Below are 21,902 nucleotides of genomic sequence, written 5' to 3' on the forward strand. Positions count from 1 at the left end.
AAGAAAACATAGTTTTTCCTGTAAAATTTTTGGCAGGTAGATTCATGGATCTCTTGGGTGTCTCACTCTTAACTGAGTGCAGTTTTCTTCACCATCTCAATTGCACCTTAGAATTAAAAAAAAAAAATCTGGTCACAGTTAGGTCCATAATAATTAAATTACCATGAAATATCCTACAGTAAGTTAAACTAGAAAGACCTCAGCCTTTTTCCTTGGTGAGTGGGAAGCTGTGATAGCATGGGGTGGGCTGGAATGCTGCAGCTCAGTGTAGATAAAAGTGGGGAAGAGATCACCCAGCAGTGAGTGGAGGCAGTGGGAGCATCCCCTCAGTGCCAGGGAAATGAGGACTGGATGGAAATGGATTTAGTGCAATACAACAGACCCCTGGGCAGGGCTGGGCCCGGGCTGGGATGCAGGATCTATGCTGGTGTCCCACTGCTGCCATGGGACAGTGGATATCCAACACCCCTAGTGGGTGTGGGTGATCCAGGGAGGATCCTGTTTCCGTCCCCCTGGTGCCAGAGCTGCAGAGCAGTGTCAGCCCAGCGTCCCGCAGAGCCCAGCCCTGAGCCCTGCCGAGCATCCCTGGGGCACACAAAGGTGACACGGAGCCAGCCCAGGACCCCAGGGCCAGCGCGCTGTGCCCATGCCGGGATGGGCTCTCAGTGGGATGTTGCAGGCAGCTGGATATCGAGCAGGCAAAGCCGGTTAGCAGCAAAGCTGCTCAATTCCGTGGGTGAATATCCCCCCTCGTTTGCACATTCATCCCTTTGTTGGGCGCAACTCTCGCGATGCAGCCGGGATGCAGCTGAGCCCATCGCTCACCACGTTATTTTCCTTTGCATGGCTGCATTTGCTTTATGACCACAGGGATATTTCCCTATTCCCTGCAGAGGCTCTCACTGATTTACCTCTGCCTTAATCAGCTGGATGTTATTAGTGAGCCTTGCATTCCTCCAGCCCCTGCTCCAGCATAGCACAGCCATTCACTACAGCCCCAAAACTCTGTTCCCTAAATTATTCAGAATTACTGTGTTTGCTTCGTTCCTTCTCCAAAGACAAGCACACTTTGGAGGGCACTAAAAATAAATGGGTTTGCTGAGAACTGAATCTATTTCTTAAAGAGATGGCTCCCCTCCTTTCTGACTGTGCAGAGGGAGGCCTGCCTTTGCACACCTTGTCACCAGTGTCACCCAGCCAAGGAACAGGCTCAGTGGCATTGTGGGGGCTCGGCTTCAAGGAGAAAATGAGCGCCAGAAGTAGTAAAATTCTTAAAAGATTCCAATTGCCCACCTGCAGCTTCTATCTTCAGACATTTCTGTAGTTAGAAAGAATTGCAGAAAGCACCCAAGGTCCCAAGTGAGGGTCCCAAGGATCCTCCCCTGTAAGCACTGGCTGGGGAAGTGCTGGTGGGCTCCTTCCAGACCAGGAGGACCAGGATCTCCTCCTGGCATGCAGCCGTCTTTCCAGTACAGCCAGACTTTTTATTTGCTGGTTGAAATATGCTGGATGGAATTCACTTGGTGTCAAGCTGCTCCCTCTCTGGGTCTGCTCCAACCAGCAGGGGCATCCCCCAGCCAGCAGAGAGGGTTTAGCCCCAGCAAGGACACCTCGTGCTTATTCTTAGCCTTGTTTCTAAGAAGTGCTTTATAAGCAGGAGCCTGTGTTGATTAATGCCATGAAACATTAATGACTTAGGAGGTGAGCTGCAGTCCTCCCACAGAGCAGCTCCCCATCCCCAGCAGCCAGAGAGGCACAGGATGAGGCCAGCACTGTTCTGCTTGGGCAAGGCACAGGCATTAAAGCCAAACCCAAGCTGTTCCTGAAGCCAACTGAAAAATATGACAAAGATAAAAGGTAGGTGAAAGGGAGAAGGAGGCTGAGGTTTGGTTAGATGGTGTGCACTGAAGTCCGAGATAAGAAATTTGGAAGGGTGAAAGAGTCACCCTCCCAAAGGCTGCTACATCTCACCTGGCACTGCCTGGCTGCCAGCACAGCAGAGGTTTTGCCTGCATGAATGCAGCAGGTTGAAAAAGGTGTTGCTTTTGCCATTTGCTTGATATAGAGGAGATTTGCATGGGGGACAGGCAGAGCTGAGCAGCTCCCAGCTGGAGCAGCCAGATCCTTGGCTGTGGACAGGCTCTGGACTGCCCTGGGCTGCCCAAACCCAGGCCAACTGGCTCAAGGGGCTCGGCCAAGGTGCTGAGCTGCAGAGACACCACCACCAGCCGAGGCAGCATCCCAGTGTGTTGAATTTTGGCAGCGATCCTTGAAACACCCCTGCCCAGCTCCTGCTCTCCACCCAGTTCCACGCAACCCTATCGCAAGGATCAGAGCCTCGGGGTTGAATTAATGCAACTAGGGAGCTTTAAAATGAGTATTAAATTTCTCAGGAGCATGCTAAGACTTAATTAAAACTCCTGTCATTGTGTGAAATGGCAATGTAGGAATGTAGGAATGTAGGAATGCAGGGGGCTCGTTCCTGCTTTGCGAAGCATTTCATGTCGGCTTGGCAAAGCTGAGAAATCCCCTCACCTCCTCGAGGAGGAGCAAAATTAGAATAATGAGCTGGTTTATAATTAATTGTGCTCTGGGGACACGTTCTCACGCTGTCTGATGCTTCTGGTGGGAATTTTCTACAGGGAGCATCCCAACAGACAATAGGTTTCAGGTATCAGGTGCGCTCCCGCCTGCATTCCTAGACCAGGTTATCAGGTTGCTCCAAGGGAGAGTAGGAGGAGTTACATTTTTTTTCTGGCATTCGGGGGATTTTTTAGCTGTCTTACAGATGTAGGTTAAATATTTGCTCAGGGCAGAGCAAACACCCAATACAAAGGGCCCCACTGGGTGATGTGTTTCGATCGCTGGAGCTTCCCTCCATCCAAGTAAAAGGCAAATTAACCTGCCTGACTTCACCACGCCACGGCAGCGATGCTTTTCAGCCACAGCACAGGGGGCTGGGCTAAAAGCAGAGCTAAACCCGAGCCAAGGTCACTGTCCCCGGGCAGGGCGGTGCTGTCCAGGCAGGGCAGGTGTTTTAGCCCTGATGGTCACGGATGTTTTAGCCCTGCTGGTCACGGATGTTTCGAGCCCTCCCTGAACCTGCCGGCTGCTGGCAGGAGGTGCTGCTGTTGGCCAGCCCCGCTCCTCGGTGCCGTTCCTCTGCCTGCCTGCAAAGCGGCATTTCTAAAAATACCTCCGGCGATGTCGTCAGCCGGTGCTCGCTCAGGTCACGGAGACGTGACAGCCAAGGCAAGGAGGATGGGAGAGCATCGCTGGGGGACCGCGCTGAGCTTACCCCAGCCAGCGCGGGTGAATCCCTGCAGAGAGGGGGGCGTGAGCAGGGTACCTGCTGCCTGCAGCCCCCCAGAATGTCCAGCAGCAAGTGGGCATCCCCTGGGATCCTTGAGCCAAACAGTGCAGGGAAAGGGAGCTGGTACCTGGCCAGCAGTGTGCAGGCACAGTAACCCCACTGCTGGATGCCTGGAGAGGCTGTTCCTGGCGTGCTGGGCCTGCCAGACTGTCCTTGCCAAAAGCAGCCCAGCAGCTGGGAGGGGTGGGTTTTGTAGAGCTCACAGGTGACTGTTTGAATAGGGCTGTTGGCACACAACCCTTCCTGCAGCTCAGATTTTACTCCATGCTTATTCATTGAGTTATTCTTCTAAACTGGGGAATTCATGCATGTGCCTGCTTAATGTAGACTTACTTGATGTAATTGATACAACTTATGTGCTTTGCATAATTGCAACACCATTAAAAACCTGAAGCGTTCAAAAGCCAGGAAATTACTTCCCAGTTAAAGTAAATTACATAAACATTTATTTTACTCTTTACAGCTCATAAATGAAGTCAGCCATGATATGGCTTTACAGTTGCTATCGGAAAGGGGAAAGTAACTTTCTGTGTGTCAATATTATCCCCAAACCAGCCTCAGGAGCTGCACAGATAATGGGTTACTCATGCAAATTAGACACTGCTTAGGGCCTCTGTGGGTAAATGTATGTAGATATGGCTGTGTGTCTATAGGCACACACACCTCTATCCATCCATGCCAGGATCCATGCTGGGAATGCCAATAAACCTCTGATGAAGGGGGGGAGGCTGGGAGATTTTCACCCGCTGCAGGGGAATGGCAAATGCAGTGCAGAGCTGGAGGCAGCTGCCAGGCCAGGATGGCATTGGCTTCTCAGGGGAAGGTTTCTGTGCCAGGGGCATGGGGACATGGAGGTGACACTTCACAGCCCCCTCTCTCTGGGGTGAGTGCCTAGAGCAGCCACTCCCCCACACCAGTGGCTCCTGTCACCCCTCACCACGTGGCTGGCTGGTGACAGGGAGTGGAGCAGAGTCTCCTGGGGGGTCCCTGAGGATGTCCAAGAGGGACAGGCCAGGATGAAAGGACAAGGTTAAATCCTGCTCCAAGCGTGGCCAGGAGCGAGCAAAAGGCTGGGACTGAGTGTGGTGAGATCAGAGGTGGAGAACATGTGGTCTGAGGGGAGCACAGCACAGGGCTGGCATCAAACCCTCCTTTCCCAAGGGACGCCACTCCTGCATGCCCAGAGCCACGTGGGACACAGGTCAGCCTGCCATCAGGTGTGCGGATGTGAGCCACGGGCACAGGGCACCCGCTGCCACCACCAGGGATGCCAAGCTCAGCTTTGGTATGGGGAATATCCAGTACTGCCAGTTCATCACCCTCAGCAAGTCATGAGTGACTCGTGTCACCCAAACCAGCCATTACTGCGAGGGCTGTGTGTGCAATACAGGGAGGCAGATACAAATCACACCCTAAAAATGCATATATACTATATATAAAGCAGGATTTTCTGTTGCCTTTCTGACACCGGGGCTTTTGTAGAGGTCTTGGCACACGAGGCTGTTTTCTCCATGTCTCTGGGTTAGAAAAGGGCTGTTTTTCATGTGATATATCTGTCCCTGGGCCCGATGAGCCTGGGGTGCCAGCTGGCATTGCTGCCTGGGGATGTTTGGGAGCAGTGGGAATGTGGCAGAGTGTGAGGAGGGCGTAGTTTGGGTTGGCAGGTCCTTGGTGGGTAGCACATCAGCACCACTGTCCCCACAGTCCCCCAGGGTCCCCGTGATGAGTGGCGCCGGGAGGGGCGCACAGGTGGGGGGCAGTTACACTGGGACTCCCTGGAGAGCTCCGGGCTTGGGGTGGGAATGGCAGAGACACACGGGGAGCACCCGGGACGCACGGGGAGTACCCGGGACACACCGGGAGCCCCAGCGCTATAGCAAGGGAGGGTCAGGGGAGCACGGCGAGGGCGGGCCGCCCTGGGAAGGGCGCGGGGAGCACCGGGGCTCCCCTGTGCTTCCAGGGTTCCGGCCAGAGGCGCCGGGGTGCCCCGGGGGCGCACCGGGTGCCCTCCGCAGCCGGGTAGGGCTGCCCCTCCGGAGCCCCGCGCTCCCGGAGCCGGTGCGGGAAGGGGAGCCCCGCCTCCGCCGCCCGTCGGGGGTTTCACGCGTTTCCGTGGTAACGGGTGCGGGGCGGAGCTCGGCGCTTCCGTTACCGAAGTGCCCGGGAAGGCGGGGACGGACGGGCCGGGGCTGTGGTGGGTGCCCTGCTGCTGCCGCCGCCGCTCCGCGCCCGGTGAGTGGCCCCGCGGGGCGGCGCCGGCACCGCCGGCACCGGGGAGCTGGGCTGCACCGGGCAGGACCGGGGCTCCCTTTGTCTGCGGGCTGGGAGCGCTGGCACGGAGCGCGGCGAGAGCGCGGCTCCCGTTAACCCGCGGCGGGCGGCGCTACCGGCACCGGCACCGGCACCGGGGCTGCGCGGAGCGGGGCTGCGTCTCCGGCACCGGCACCGGGACCAGCACCGGGGCTGCGCCTCCGGCACCGGCATCACCGGGGCTGCGCGGAGCGGGGCTGCGCCTCCGGCACCGGGACCGCCTCGCTGCGGGTCCCGCCCGCCCGGAGCCGCCGGTCAGGAGAACAAGGGACCCCGCGGTGGGCTGGGCGGCTCGGCGTGCTGTTCCCCGCCGGAGCGGCCCCGGTGAGGAGCGGCGAGTACGGGGCGGTGCCGTGCGGGGCGGTGTGCGCGGAGCGGAGCGGGCGGTGCCGTGCGGGGCATTGTGTGCGCCGAGATGCGATGGGTGCGGTGCCGCCCCGCTGCAGGGCTGCCCGCGGTCCCGGAGTTCCTAACTCCATAAAGTCAGCCCCAGCCCGAGGTTAGGAGGGGCCTGGAGAGGCTTCAGGAATGAGTAAATTAATTACAGACACCGTTTATGTCACATCCGCTGGGAGCACGGAGGGAGCCCGGGGCTGTCGCCTTTTCGGGAGCAAAAAACGGGATTGATGCAACTTCCTGCGGGTTTCGAGAGTCGGAGCCGGTGTTGCCGTCGTGTTTTGCTCCAGAACGTCCCGCTGGGATTTACAGCTGGACACTGAGAGCGGCTGAGATGTCCGTCCTTGCGCTTCTCCGCAGAGGTGCCGCTGTGCCCGGGACCCCCGTGCCATGATCACATCCCGCACCGCCTGGCACCTGGGATCCGGGCCCGCCGCCGGAGCCGCCTGGAACACCAAGGACCTTGCCCCGGACGGTGAGTACAGCACGGTGGCTTGTCCCTTGTCCTTGCCCCGTGGGGCTCAGCCTGCTGCACTCACGCCCTGCTCACTGGGGAAGGAGAGGCTGGGAACAGGCCAGCCTGCATTTTTCACATTTCTTTCCGGATGAAGGTCAAGATTTGAGAATCGGGGACTCAGAAGCAGGCACAAAGCTCTGGGCAGCCTGCTGGTGAGAAGGGAGGGCTGCCTCCATCTCCCTGCTGGCCCCTCCGAGCAGGAATCGTAGGGAGAAAGGTTAAAATTTAACATGTAAGATAGAAAACAGAGTGATCTGCGTGACAGGGTGAATGCAGGCCCTTTGCCTCTTCCCAGCCTCAGCTCCTTGGAAAGGCTCCTTGTCCCTCCCTGGCACATGGACCCCATGGGTGAGTTTAGCTGGAGTTTGCTCTGTGGAGGCTGAGCTGCTTTGCAGGCAGGCGGGCAGCTGCCTGCCCCAACCTGCAGCCGCTTGCTGGGAAACAGCCCTTCCCTTCCCACCTCCCTCCCCGATGGTGCTGAATGGAGCTTGGCAAGAGGGAGGCTGAACCCCCCTATTAGAACTTCTTTTCCTCTTGGCTTCAGCATTTGCCTTCATCCCTCTGTGCTGGCAGACACTTCTCTGGGCACAGCTTCTTCTCTGGCACTCAGGCCAGTCCAGCCAAATGCTGGTTGGCACCAAAGCCTCCAAAACCAGGGTTTTCAGCTCTTTCTCTGCCCAACGGCTGCTGCTGCCCATGCCAGGATGGGGAAATCATCTCCTGTTATCCAGCACTTTGGAAACGCTCAATTTTCATGGCGTGTGCAAAATGTTATGGACAATTAGAGGCTGAGAAGAAGTCCAGAGTGATGGACTAACTTCATAAGGGCACATCTCCCTCTGGACATTAGTTCCACCTTTGGCCCAACTTCCTCTGTGTGGTTTTAGGGGGGAAAAGGCTGCATTATTGAGGTTTGATTTGTGAGCGATTGATTTTTTCCCTGCCGGCTGGAGAAGAGATTTGGCCACCCGCAATGGTGGCAGCATTTGTGGCAGACAGGTGGGGGGGCACAGGGTCCCTGAGCAGTGGGATGTAGCCCTTGCCAGCTGCTTTTCCTGTAGCAGAGGAGGACACAGCCATGGGAGAAGGCTCCTCGAGTTGCTGTTTCCTTCTGTGTGGCTCAGCAGGACAGGGAAGTGCTGCCCTGGCCGCTTTTGGGATTGGCTGCCTGACAAATGAAGGAAATATTTGGGGGCAGTGGAGGGAGGTGACGCCGTCAGGGTCCGTCTGTCTGGTTTTGGTGATGCAAGCTGGCTTTGACAGCTTTTCCAAGATAGGATCATAGGAAGTGGAGCAGCTTGGCAAGGGGCAGAGCTGGGATATCCCTGGTGGGGGCACAGACCTGGTCCTGCCGAGGCCAGACGGAAGCTACACCCTGAGTTCTCATTACTAGTCATTGGCAACCAGTCTCCGCCCCCCGGAGGGCTAATTTTACTAATTAACATAATTAACATTTTTAATAAAAGTCATGCGCTGTCTCTGCCACGCCGGTGTGGTGGCGGCAGCAGGGAGGAGGAGGAGGAGGTGGGTTTGCTGAGCTGGCCGAAGGCTGTGTCTGTGCTGGTGGATCCAGTGATGCTCTTTGCTCCCTCTCAGGCCGTGGGCAGGACAGGCTCGGCGCCGGGGGCGGAGCAGGCGCCTCTCCCCGGGCTCCTCTGCTGCCCGCGCTGCTTCACCATAAAATCCTCAGCGTGAGCTGGCCGGACTCTGCAAACCCCCGAGGGCTCTGCCGGGCACTGCAGGTGAGGAACGCTGAGCCAGCCATGGCATGTATGGGAGGGCAGCTGTGGGGTGATGGGGAGGATGCCCTGCACCCATCCAGGTGGGAGCCAACTGGTTCCCTCCCTCACCACAACCAGGTTGTGTCTGGAGCCCAGCAGCGTGTGCCTCGAGCAGAGCTGCTGCCTGGATGGGGAGGGAAAAGCATCTCTGGGGAGTGAAAAGGCATCAATGGGGAACGGTGTTCATAACAAAATAGCATTTCTGGGTCACTTATGGGTCATGCTGGCAGGAGAGCTCAAGGCAGAGGTGTGATAAGAAAATGCAGCGCCGTGAGGTGGTGTTTGCCAGTGGGATGGAGGAGAAGGAGGTGGCAGGGTGCCACGGCCAGGGACAGTGTCGGGACACCACACACTGGTGTGGCTGCCACGAGTTCATTCCAGGCTCCAGGCAAATCATTCAAATTCCCCTTCTTTGAAAAGAAGGAAAACACCTTATCACACACCAGCCTTGATGAATTCCCTTCAGCAAAACCCCTCTGGAGTCTCAGATGCAGAGGCACCGCAGACACGCGGCTTCTCCAGGAGGATGCTGCCGCCTCCTTCCAAATTACTCCCAAATTACTGGCATGTACTGAGTATCTGCCCCTCTGCTGGAGTGAGGTTTCCCCAGCATCACTGGCCACAGGGTCTGAGATAAGATTTGAGAACGAAAAGGCATTATTGAGCAGGGTGAGCTTGGCTGATCATACCCTTTTACAGCAGCCTTATGAAAGCTCCTTTCAGACTTCTTCTGATTTTTTTGGAGCTCCATCCCACAGGGATGGAGAGCCATGCCTCCAAGTCAGAGTCTCTTTCTTTTGAAGGCCATAGGAAGAAAAATGGGAAATATTCAGTACAGCTGTGTGGCCAAGCTGAGCAAAGTTTTTTATGTGAAGAACTAAAAACATGATAAGTTCATTGTGGCAGCTTCCCAACACAGAACTCCCTTGGAGGGAGGGTTTCCCCAAGCTCTGCTGGTCTGTCTTCTGCACTTCCCGCCCTGCTCACTCCTCCTGGCCAGCCCTGGGAGGTGCCAGCTGCTGGCACCGTGTCCAGCCCGGTGTGGGCTGTCACTGTCTCAGCTCCCTGCCCTGTTTGTGCCACAGGCCCTGCGGGACACGACGCGCAAGCGGCGGGAGGAGCCGCAGCCCCGGGCCCCGGCCACGGAGGAGGAGCCGCCCGCAGCCCCCCGTGAGCCAGCGGCCGTGCAGGCAGCCCCCACCATGAACCTGGAGAAAACAGGTGAGGGGAGAGCAGGGATCCACTGCTGGCTGCTCAGGACCTGGAGGGGTGGGATGGGATGGGATGGGATGGGATGGGATGGGATGGGATGGGATGGGATGGGATGGGATGGGATGGGATGGGATGGGATGGGATGGGATGGGATGGGATGGGATGAGGGCTTGGTATCTGCCCGTGGGTATCGAGGAAACCTCTCCTCTGTTGGGGTGCACGTAGATGTGTGGCTGTGCTCACTGTGGGAACAGGGCACAGGAGAAACCCAACACCAGCCAGCTGCTGGCTGCTGACAGGGACTGATGAATTATTGAGCTGGATGAACAGAGCAGGTGAGCTCTGATGAACCTGCTGCTGTTTCCTCTTTCTTAAGGAAAATGTAACGTGTGTGGAAATGCCTGCAGCGTGTGTGGCTGTGCCAGGATGGGGAAATCCCAAAGTCCCATAGTTTCCTGTCTTTTTTGGTCAGGATTGTATTGTGTGAGCTTGTCAGGGCACATCTCAGGAGCTGCTCCTGGCCTGGTCCCCTGCTGCATCCCAGAACAGCTCCTGAGGTGGGGTAGTGGCTGGGAACTGGCAGGGATGCAGGAGAAAGGAAGTCAGGGTCTGATTGGCAGTGGTAACAGGGCAGAACTGAGGAACAGGTGTCTTTCTGAATTTTGCAAATTTCTGCATTTTGGAAAGCAGGAGGGTCACTGTGCACCCTGCCTGCCACACTCAGACCACGCATGGCCACCAGCACATCTGCCCAGGGGGAGATGTAACGCAAAGCTGGTCAGCATCTCCTCTCCCATGGATGCTGTCACAGGAAGGAGGTGCTGGAGTGTGGAGGAAGGCATGATCTGTGGGGGATTTTCCTGCCTGGCAGTTTGATTTGCAGCTGAGTGTTGCAGCTCTTAGCCTGGCTCTGCCTTGGGTCTCAGCCCAGGATTAGTGTGAATGATGTGTGCAGACATGCAGTGTGTCCACAGGAGCCTGGTGCTTCCTGGAATTTTGTCTTATCCCTGCACACTCCCAGGGGATGAAAGCTGGCATTCCTGACAACTTTGGAGATTTCGAGGTGGGATTTTTGGTTTTTGTTTGGGTTTTTTTGTGTGTTGATTTTAAAGAGAAGACCACGGTCCTCTGCCGGAGCTGGGCTGAGCTTTCAGTATGGAAAGAAAGAAAAGCCAGCACCTGACAGTGCTGTTTTGGGGTATCCAACCCATGGCAGGAAGACAAAACCTGTTGATCACTTCTGCAATCATTGCTGGATAAGCCCCATGGCATGCACTCAGCAGCAGAGTTGTGGTTTGGTCCCAGCATTTCATCTTTTTGCAGGTTACGCTGCCTCCCTAACTCCACTTAGGGGTAGAAAATCTGACTCACGGACAAAAAAGTCTCTCTTTTTGCACCCAGGACGTTTCCCATGGAGCAGGCAGCATCTTCCCACAGGCAGCACAGTGATTCCCAGCAGCAGTTCCTGCCTGTGAAACCTCAGGTTTCTGGTGGCAGCAGCTGAAATCCACAGCAGGCAGGGAAGGGCGCCGGGCAGCTGGGATCCTGTCCGTCAGTCCTGCCGCCTCATCCCACACTGGGGATGAGTCACGCCAGCTCATTGCTTCTTGGGAACTACCAGGTCATTTGGTAGGCTCTGATGTACGGCCAGGTTGGCTTCTGTCAGCACTGGTGGCTCTATTAACATGCAGAAAGTGATGTTTAAAATAATACTAGGAAGGTTAGAAAGCCAAACGCACAAGGATTAGGCAATGTGGCCATTGAGGGTACCTGTATAATTTAAATTTTGCTTCCATTATGTTTGTGTGTAATGATGCAGACGTTAATGACATGATCACACACTGCTTTTCCACGGGCACCTGCTCATTCAGAAGAAAGGGTGCCGGGGTGAATCAGCGTCCTGCTGAGGGCGGTTGTTATCGGAGCGAGGCAGCAGCATTGCAGTGTGTGATGGGGCTGGGTCACGGGGCACTGCTCTGGGCAGCTGCTCTGTGCTGTGGCCTGGGATGCTCTGCTGGCACCAGCAGATCCCTCTGGCTCCCACACAGCTGGACCCCACTGCTAGCCAGGCCTGCTCTGCTGAGCACCTTGGCACTCAGGATGCTCCTCTGACACAATACTGCGCTCTCTGGGACCTGTGCAGGTCCAGTTTCCTGCGTTCCCATCTGCAGCTCAGCCCCTGGGGACTCCCCATGGCTGGCATTCTGCTCCCCAGCGAGGTGGCTGTGCCCTGACCAGCTCCATCTTTGCTCACACTGCAGGAGGGAGGCTCTGTGGTGGAAAACGTGCCAGCCTGTCCACGGCCCGGCCCTTCCCCGTGATCCAGGAGGTGATGGCCTCCATGGCACATCTGCAAAAGGAGAAGCTGCGGCTGCAGGAGGAGCTGCTGGAGCTGCAGGAGAAGCTCACTGCCCAGGAGAACAACGAGCTCTCCCTCTCTCTCCAGCTGCAAGGCCAGGTATGGAGGGGACACAGTGACACAACAGGGTTCATCAAGGTCTTCTGCCTCAGGCTGTGGCTTGGCTGGAGCTCTGTGGCAGTTAGTGCTTGCACTCAGAAGGAGTGTAGGATCTCCATCACTGAGCATCTTCTCTGCTGGGTGCTCCTGAGCACCAGCTCTGGCTGTGCCTCCCTTGGGATGCTTGCAGTCCCCAGTGACACTGCAATAGTGCTGACAAGACTGTGCGGCTCTGTGGACATGACATGGCCAGGAGGGCTTTGGGCATCGGAATGCAGCTCTGCACCAGTCATCCATGCACTCAGCACAGGATGGCTGCCACGGGGTCAGCTTGTTAGACTGACCTAGCAGTTTAATTTTAGTGACTTTCAGCAGGTGGAAAGTGAATGTGAAGGCACAGAATTGTCTGATGAAGGGACAGATTTTGGCCACTGTGACACGCCCCCCAAAACCGCCTCCTGCACTGATGCAGGCACATCCTCAGCACGAGTACTTGGGTCGTCTCAGGGACATGGAAATTTTGGCTGCTCGTAAAGAGATTTGCATGTGGCTGTTGTGGAAGCTGTTACAGTCAGGTTCTGCTTGTTCCACGGGTGTCAAAAGGAGGAGGTAATTGTCCTGCATTTGGTTGGCATGCTCTGCATGACACAAGCGTGAGCGCAGCGGGATCTGGCCCTGCGCTCATCAGTTCGGCAGCAGGCGCAGCCGGCGCCGGCCGGAGCCAAGAGCTGCCCCAAACTTCCAAAGCTCTGGGATGGCCGGGCCATGGCTCGAGCCAGATCCAGCTGCCAAGGAGTCCCTGTCACGTCCAGAGAGCAGGATGCAGCTGGAGATGCCCGAGCAGGTAGGGGAAGGAGGAACATTGACGGCCCAGGGAATGGTGGGCAGGCTGCAGCGTGTGCACCGACTGATTGCGCTGGCGGCTTTCCCGGAACAAGCCGCGACTCTTTTCTTCTCGGTACCTCCCCTCCTTTAAAAATACTTATAAAAATAGCTTAATAATCTCCCTCAGTGGATATGGAAATGGGATTTTCCCACTCAGGCGCTCGCTCAGCCCCCAGCTAGAGCCAGGGAGATTTGCTGTGGAAGGAGCGGGATCCCGATCCTGGCTGGAGCAGCCGCCGTTCCCCTCCTGTAGCTGGGGAGCTCCAGCTCCCAGCTGTGCCAAGCAAGGGCACACGGAGGGGCTGCCCACCCTGCTGCCATCTCTGCAAGGGTGTGGCTGAATAATTTACCAGATTAATTACAGCCCCATGTCACCACATCTGCATTGGTTATTAATCAGCAGTTCCTAAATTATGGTCCGTGGAGAGCCAGTTGCTGGCTGGTTATTGGGATGGGGCAATATCCAGGTGTGTCCCAGAGAGAGCTTTGGCAGCTTTCTGGAGTGGGGAAACTGGGAGCTGGGCTGGGATCTGGGGGATGGTGGTCCAGTGAGGGACAGAGCAGGTGGGTAAACCCCACTATGACACAGCCTATGAGACTGCTGGTTTCACCAAGCACTTACTGCTGCTGTTTATTCCAATAACTGCAGATTTTGGGAGAGCTTCACAGGTCTCTGCACAAAAAAAGGTTGAAGGTTTTTTGAGATCCATCTGGCTTTGCGGGGAGGGCAGCCTGGTTACATGAGATGGGCAGATGCCCAGATAGAGGTTGATGGAGAGCATCATCCCATGGGACTCAGACATGTGGTCTTCTTGAAGAGCTCTTGCTCCCTCTTTATACCAAGATAACTTTCCTAGAAAGAAAAATAGAGAAGGTAGAGCAAAGCTGGTTGTGAGGGCAGGACCAGGCATTTCTGGCTCTTCAAACACAGTTATGGATGGGTTTGTTTTTTCCCTTCTCCAAAGATGATGCCTTTTTATTTTTTTAATAATGGTTTCTGCTAGTGCTCAACACGGACAAATTATACCCATGGTTGAACAAGGTCAAAGCAAAGCTTTCATTAATGCTCATTTTAATCTGCTCGTGTGAATCAGGCGCTCAGAGCCAGGTGGAAAATTAAAGCATAACAAAAGTGTGAGCCAGACTGGACGTTGGTGGCTGGGGTGGCACCGCGGGGTCTCCTCCAGAAGCTGCTGAGGTGCCTCCTGGTTAACCTGGTCTGTGTTGACAGGTGGAAACTCTGAAGGAAAAGCTCCTGGAGCAGGCACAGGAGATCAGCCGGCTGCGCTCGGAGCTGGTGAGCTGCCACTGGGATGGGACTGAGCCACCCTTGCCCTGATGGACGCTGGAGCTCTGGGTCACTGAGGAGGAGGAGGGAACACGGGGTGGGCGGAGATGGATTAAACCTCCCCAGGGTCACAGTTTGGACCATGCAGGCCAAGAGACACTGAGGAACAAAATGTGGGATTTTCTGTCCAATGCAATGTGGCACTGGTGACCCTGAGGCTGTCATCCTGTGGTGGGAAGTGAAAGCCCCTCTGTGGGTTGGGGCTCCCTGGGGGCAGCAGGAGGCTCATCAGTGCAGCAGGCTGAGTGATTCCCAAAGGGCAGGCAGGGACTCCCTGGGAACGGCACACTGGGGGCTGGGGGATCAGTGAGGGCAGCAGGCTGGGGCTCGCTGGGGTGTGTGGAGATTCCATGTCCTCTCCCATCCCCTCCAGGGTGGCACGGATGCAGAGAAGCACCGGGACCTGCTGGCGGCCGAGAACGAGCGCCTGCGGCAGGAGATGAAAGCGCTGGAGGGGGAGCTGCGGGAGCTGCAGCAGCAGCCACCGTGCCGCGACTGCCCCCACCTGCAGGTGACTCCCTGGTGGTGGCAGTGGTGGTGGCAGGGTGACAGTCACCTATGGGTGACATGGCCCTGGCTGTCCTGTCCTCTGCCAGGAGAACGCCGAGCTGCAGGAGCAGCTGTCCCAGCTGCAGCGGGAGGCAGAGGAGACGCGGGCCAGGCTGGTGGAGCTGGACCTGGAGGTGCAGCAGAAGACGAACCGCCTGGCTGAGGTGGAGCTGCGGCTCAAGGACTCCCTGGCTGAGAGAGCCGAGGAGGAGGAGCGGCTCAGCCGGCGGCTGCGGGACAGCCAGGAGACCATCGCCAGCCTCAAGTCCCAGCCCCAGCAGATAAAGGTGAGCTCTCCATTTATCCTGGTCGGGCCAGATGCCTTACAGTGCCCAGTAGGTGCCCTGCAAGTGCCACCTGTCTCTCTATCCTGAGCACATCAGCACAGCACCATGATTTCCTAAATTATTTCCCCCTGGGCCAGCAACAGCTCCACCCCAGGCCCTTCAGGTGTTGTTTCCCCAGCACACCCCATCTGTGGGTGCTTTCCCCTGCAGTACATCATCAAGACGGTGGAGGTGGAGTCAGCCAAGGTAAAACAAGCCCTGTGCGAGACCCAGTCCCGAAACCAGTACCTGCAGGAACAGGTGGGGATGCAGAAGCAAGTGCTGAAGGAGATGGAGCAGCAGCTGCAGAGCTCCCAGAAGACAGAGGCTCAGCTCCGAGCTCAGGTCTGAGTGTGATAAATGTAAATCAGAACTCCCCCCACCATTCTCTGCTTGCCAGGTGACATGGTGTGGCAGCAGGTGGGCACTCACTCAGTGTCATCCCCCACTGCTTCTCTCCCAGATCATGATGTATGAGGCTGAGCTGGAGCGAGCCCATGGGCAGATGCTGGAGGAGATGCAGGCGATGGAGGATGAGAAGAACCACGCCATTGAGGAGGCATTTTCCCGCGCCCAGGTGGAGATGAAGGCGGTGCATGAGAACCTGGCAGGTGAGGAGGGTGCAGGGGGCTGTCAGGGTTGCCTGACTGGTGTTGGGGTGTCATCATCTGCCTCTCACCCTGCCTCACACCTGCAGGTGTCCGGACCAACCTGCTGACGCTGCAGCCGGCGCTGCGCACCCTCACCCATGACTACAACAGCCTGAAGCGTCAGGTCCGCGACTTCCCCCTGCTTCTGCAGGAGACCCTGCGCAGTGCCAGGGCCGAGGTGAGCCCCCCCGCGACCACCACCCAGCACCCCTCCATGTGGGGTGGAGGTGCTGGGGCGTCACTGAGCCTCTGGTGTCCGCTGTCCCCAGATCAGCCAGGCCATCGAGGAGGTGCACAGCACCAACCGGGAGCTGCTGCGCAAGTACCGGCGGGAGCTGCAGCTCCGCAAGAAGTGTCACAACGAGCTGGTGCGGCTCAAAGGTGTGCAGGGGGTGGTGTCCCTGAGGTGGGACAGCAGGGACACAGGAGCGTCCCCATAAGGTGGTTGGGTTGGCTGCAGGATGCTTCAGCCTATCCCGTGTTTGATGGCTGACTCCCTGCTTCTCTCCTCCAAGGAAACATCCGTGTTTTTGGGCGAGTCCGCCCCATCACAAAAGAGGACGGGGAGGGCCCCGAGGCAGCCAACGCTGTGACCTTTGATGCTGATGATGACGCTGTCCTGCACCTCCTGCACAAGGGGAAGCAGGTGTCCTTTGAGCTGGATAAGGTCTTCCCCCCACAAGCGTCCCAGGAGGAGGTGGGTGCTAATGTCCGCTGCTGGTGTGAGGTGGGGAGGCAGCCACCTTCTCCTCACTGTCCCCTGTCTCCCCCAGGTGTTTCAGGAGGTTCAAGCCCTGGTCACCTCCTGCATTGATGGCTACAATGTCTGCATCTTTGCCTATGGGCAGACAGGGGCAGGAAAAACCTACACGATGGAGGTGAGTTTGCTTGGCTTTGTTTCCATCTTCTTCCTTGCCTTCCCACCCTGCAGTTCCCAGTCTCCATCACCAAGGCTGGTGGTCAGCTCAGACCTGATGTGCACCACTGATGGTCACTGCTGCTCCACAACATCCCCCTGGGCTTTGCTTCTGCTCAGAAAAAATCCAGAATAAAATGCCAAAGGGTGTTTTTTTCCCTGTTTGTCACCTCAATCCTTCAGGGGACAGCTGCAAACCCAGGGATCAACCAGCGGGCCCTGCAGCTCCTTTTCTCCGAGGTGCGGGGCAAAGCGGCCGACTGGGACTACACCATCACTGTCAGCGCCGCCGAGATCTACAACGAGGCGCTCAGGTACGGGGATGGGCAAGAAGCTTTTGGACATCACCCCGTGCTGCTCTCCCCCACATCCCTCCACCCCTTCCTAGGCCTCACAGCTTGTCCCAGGGCACTGCATTTGGCCCTGCAAGGATTTATTTTTAATTTATTTGGTGCACACTGCCCTTTCCATGAGCTCACTCGCTTGCACAGGCTCCCAGCTGTGCCATCACTCCCACTCTCTGACCCTGATGCAGCGGTGGGGGCATCTCCTTCTCCCCCCTTTCCCTGCCCACGGACACTATATTTAGGAATTTGTAACTGGGAGCTGAAAGCATGAGAAATATTTTCCTTCCTAGTCCAGCCACAGGAGGGGAGGAGCCTGGGTTCTCATCCATGAGAATAACCGGGAGCAGGGATGGGAGCGGGGTCTGAGCTGGGTGAGAGAAGGCACATGGGAGCCAAGAGAGTTGAGGTCTGTAAATAGGATGTGCAGCTTTGTCGGGAAGAGATGGCTGCTCTGGCAGTGTTGGCACACAGCCCTGAGCCAAGGAATGGATGCCAGCACTCCCTTGGGATGGGAATGATAACGAGTGCCCCTTTGCCCAGGGACTTGCTGGGGAAGGAGCCGCAGGAGAAGCTGGAGATCAAGCTGTGCCCTGATGGCAGCGGGCAGCTCTACGTGCCCGGGCTCACCGAGTTCAGGGTGCAGAGCGTGGAGGACATCAACAAGGTGTGGGGACATGGGGGCAGCAGGCACAGGAGGGTGGCAGCAGGGGTGCAGTGAACTGGGGAAGGGTCTTTGGTGTGTGACTCCTGGATTTGGGAGCATTTCTGAAGCCATGGGGAGCAACAGGGACCAAAATAGGTCCCTGGGTGTGATGTGACGGTCACTGTCCCATGGGATGAGCCACAGGGGGTTAAAAATAAAAGCGCGGGGCCCAGAGAGTTCCTGAGGGATTAGTGGGGTGTGGCTGTCACCGCAGTGCCCTGCCTGTCACCCCTGCCTTTGTTGCATCACCCAGGCTGAGACCCGACAGTGGTCATTACCCTGCTGGGCCAGGCACCCCTGTGGGGGCTGATGCTCAGGTTACATCCCTGGCCATCCCTGGACACAGGGGATTTGTGGTGGGACTGAGGCGGGTTGGCCTCACCCCCTCAACTCCCCGGGCTCCCTCAGGTCTTCGAGTTTGGCCACATCAAGCGGGTGACAGAGTGCACCAACCTGAACGAGCACAGCTCTCGCTCCCACGCCCTCCTCATCATCACCGTCCGCGGCCTGGACCGCAGCACGGGGCTCCGCACCACAGGTGGGTGTCACGCAGCAAACCCTCACTGAGGCACCTGGGCTGTGCCATTCCGGGAGTGTGTAGGGCTGGGTGCTGATGCCAGCGGTGGGATTTGGCTGTGTGCCCTCAGGGAAGCTGAACCTGGTGGACCTGGCGGGCTCAGAGCGGGTCGGGCGGTCGGGCGCGGAGGGCAGCCGGCTCCGCGAGGCGCAGCACATCAACAAGTCCTTGTCAGCGCTGGGCGATGTCATCTACGCCCTGCGCTCCCGCCAGGGCCACGTGCCCTTCCGCAACTCCAAGCTGACCTACCTGCTGCAGGACTCGCTCAGCGGTGACAGCAAGACCCTCATGATGGTGCAGGTAGGGGCTGGGCACTGGTGCCTGTATCCCCACAGCCAGTCACTGATTTCTGAGCCCCTTCTCGCCCCAGTGCTGAGGCAGGTGGGAGGGAGGCTGGAATCAAGGGACGGGGCTCACCCCTGGGTGAGCAGTCTGCAATCATGGTGCCAGTGGCAGCTCTCTCCCTGTCTCTGCACTCGTTCCTTAGACAAGGCCAAGGAGTGGGGAATTAACTCGGAGGTCCACGATCCTGCCCTCCCTGCCTGCACATGGATGCTATCCCTATGGGCAGCATTATACAACCTCTTTGTATACTGTCATCTCTTCATCCCCTCTTTTTCTGGGAGGTTTTTAAGTTCTGGTAGCTTCTCCGCCCCTGCCCTGTGACCCCCCCAGTCCCAGCTGCTGGCACCCACCACGAGCCCAGGGGGAGCTGCCTGAGCCCCTGCACCTGCCACAGCTATTCCCGGCTGCTCCGTGACAGGGAATGCAGCTGGCTCAGACACCAGGGATGGATGGGGCTAGCCTGGGAGGGGCAGGTTAATAATAGCATCTCACTGGCCAGCAGCAGCAGGTTTTCTAGGGGGAGCCCCTGGGGTGCACAGACAGCTGTCAGGGTGACTTTGTGCCTCTCCTCCCTGAGCACAGGTCTCCCCTGCCGAGAAGAACACCAGTGAGACGCTGTGCTCCCTGAAGTTTGCCGAGAGGGTTCGCTCTGTGGAGCTGGGTCCTGTCTCCCGCAAGGCTGAGCTGGGCTCCTGGCCCAGCCAGGAGCACCTGGAGGTACTCAGGATACTGCTGGTGCCCTTCACCCTCACCCCAGGGATCATCCTTATTTTGCCCCCACACGTGGTCCCCAGAGTTGTTGGATGATCCCCTAGAGCCACCCCCACTGGGGACAATCACCTGGTGGGATGCAGGTTGTCCCCAAACTGCAGTGTCCAGCCAATGCTGCCACCTTGGCTGGTCCAAGCCCTGTTTTGCAGCAGCCCCCTGAGAACACTTGGACACCACTACCCAGGCATGAACTATCTGCCTCAGAGCCCATCCCCATTCCTTCCCTCTGGGACCTGGCCTGGGCTGACCCTGGGGCTGTGTCCCCTCTCCTCCCAGGGTGACTCTCCGGGTTCCTCAGCACCAGCAGGCCGGGGCCATGCATCCCCCAGCCCGGGGCAGCTCTCCAGTCGCTCTGCCTCCATCCGCAGGAAGCTCCACACCTCAGGTGGGTGGTGGGACACCTTGAGAGTCCATACAGGGTCCCTCTGTCCCAGGAGGCTCCAGCCAACAGCCCATGGCTGCAGTGGGGAGTGAGCAGCTCTGTAGTCAGCTCATTAGTTAATAGCTAATTGGCCATGGTTAGCACTTCCCCAAGAGTGCCCTGGTTCAAAGGCACTGCTGATGGCTCAGGGTGGGGCAAGGGGAGGGCAATGCCAGGAGGCTGAACCTCTTTCCCTTCGATTTCAGCCTGACTTAGGGGCAGCCGTGGCTGCCAGGTGAGTGCCTGCGGCCGGTGCTGGTGGAGGGCTCTGCTTTCACCCCGCTCCCCACGCAGGGCAGGGCTGCTGGACTGTGCAGGGATGTTCCTGGGAATGCTTGTGGTACCAGCTCCTGCTACAATGCCACCAGACAGGGCTGGGGCACTGGAGGCTGTGCCCCTGCCTGCTGTAACCCGTGCATCTCTCCCCTCAGGGAAGCTGAGGTCAATCCCCCTGTGATGAGTGCCAGCCATGGCATCCAACCTGCTGCAGGACCCAGCCCCTCACAGTGACACAGAGACGGCTGCTGGAAGACATGAAGGCTTTGGTGCTGTTCCCTTGGCCACCAGGACCCATGACCAGAGGGTGATGGCACCTCTCACCATGAGCAGCACAGGGTCAGGGTCTCCCAGCAGCCATGCCCCCCTCTCAGAGTGGGGGACAGTGGTGCTGGGCAGGGATCTGCCTCCTTGGATGCTCAGCTCTGTGAGTTTATTTTTACTGGACAGATGTTTTTAGCCAGAGCAGGGAGCAGCTGGGTGTTCCCTCCATCTCTCCAGCTTTGCTTTTACAATGAGAGCTGGAAGGGGGGCACAGTGCCAGACCAGTCCCTGGCCCTGCCTCTCCCACTGCCACAGGGCCATCCTGGCCACAGTTCCTGCAAGACAGCATCTGGGCAGCTGCCCAACGTCTTTCAGAGCAGCACTTCCTCCAAGTTAAAAAATCCCAGCAGCTCTCTTCCCTGTCAGTTTCTCAAGCCCTGTTGTTGCATGAAGGCCCCCGGTGCTGTGCATGAGCCGAGCTGCCGTTCCTCACGGTGCCAGTGCTGCCAGGGCCCCACACTGGCTGCCTGTGGTACCTGGCACCAGGGGGGATGGAGCAGTCTCAAATGAAGCTATTGTAAAGTTATTTACCAGTTGTCTTGTCAAGAGAGATCACAGTGTGGTCAAGATGAAAGTGTTTGAAATATTTATACCTGTTTACATGGTCTTGGAATGGAAAAGTAGTGGAAAACAAACAAAAAGACCCCAAACCTCCAGTCAAAAAGCCTCTTGGCTTATGTATGGGGATGGTGGTTGGCAGGGGCATGGGAGGGGATGACACTGCCCTTGGACCTCTCAAGACCCACCTGTGGGTACATTTCCTCCGGCTGCAAGCCCCTGCTGGATGCACTGATGGCTCTTTCCACCACTCTCTCCTCTCGCGCTTCCACGGCGTATTCTATTTAAAAACAAAAAAGGGAAAAATAAATTTAGCCTTTTGTAAGATTAGATGTTTCTATGTATTTTAATAATTAAAAAATACCCTGTTTTGTAACAAAACTTATTTTAAATAAACTCTTAAAGCTAGTCCTCCTGTGCTGCGCTGTTCTTGAACCCTGCTTGAGGAGGGGTGGGTGCTTCTTCCCTCCTCCCATAGGGCTGGAAAAGTCCCTCATATCCTTCTCCTTGCAGCTGCCCCCGGGGCCAGCCTGGCAGCACAGTCCCCACCCCAATTTGCAGCTATCAGGTTCCTGCAATTAGTGGGAGAGCAGTGGTTAAATCCAAAGTGAGTCCCAATGTGCCCATGTCCTGCTCCACCTTGTACTGCCCCACCTCACATCCCCGCAATAGGCTGGTGGCTGGCAGAGCCTTTTCACACCCCATGGGGGTCCAGGCATGGGATTATCACCAGACAGAGCAGGAAGCAGCTGCAGAGCAGGAGGACACACACGCTGTGAGTGTCCTGGTGCTCAAAGCAGGCAGCACTCACCGTCAGTCCTGCAGTGGCTCAGTGCCAGGGCCTCTTGCTGTACAAGCC

The 21,902-nt window shown here is 57.3% G+C and overlaps 1 protein-coding gene across 7 annotated transcripts; it reads left to right on the forward strand.

The window, feature by feature from the left end:
* Positions 1-5,525: 5,525 nt before the first annotated feature.
* Positions 5,526-21,467, forward strand: KIFC3 (kinesin family member C3). Of its 7 annotated transcripts, none has more exons than XM_030956192.1 (21): positions 5,526-5,605; positions 6,440-6,554; positions 8,193-8,338; positions 9,463-9,598; positions 11,851-12,047; positions 14,164-14,229; positions 14,654-14,791; positions 14,877-15,116; positions 15,327-15,500; positions 15,619-15,766; positions 15,853-15,983; positions 16,075-16,186; positions 16,321-16,502; positions 16,579-16,683; positions 16,905-17,035; positions 17,609-17,732; positions 18,180-18,309; positions 18,419-18,648; positions 19,276-19,410; positions 19,741-19,849; positions 20,317-20,342. In XM_030956192.1, exons 2-21 carry the CDS (start codon positions 6,470-6,472, stop codon positions 20,340-20,342), a joined length of 2,745 nt encoding a protein of 914 aa, XP_030812052.1. In that variant the 5' UTR covers positions 5,526-5,605; positions 6,440-6,469. The 7 variants fall into 7 exon arrangements, with proteins under 7 accessions (XP_030812052.1, XP_030812051.1, XP_030812050.1 ...); XM_030956191.1 differs by having other exon boundaries at positions 5,529-5,605; positions 6,370-6,554; XM_030956190.1 differs by having other exon boundaries at positions 5,552-5,605; positions 6,231-6,554.
* Positions 21,468-21,902: the final 435 nt, after the last annotated feature.

This window comes from Camarhynchus parvulus, chromosome 11 (assembly GCF_901933205.1).
Source record: "Camarhynchus parvulus chromosome 11, STF_HiC, whole genome shotgun sequence".
NCBI classification, from domain to species: Eukaryota; Metazoa; Chordata; class Aves; order Passeriformes; family Thraupidae; genus Camarhynchus; species Camarhynchus parvulus.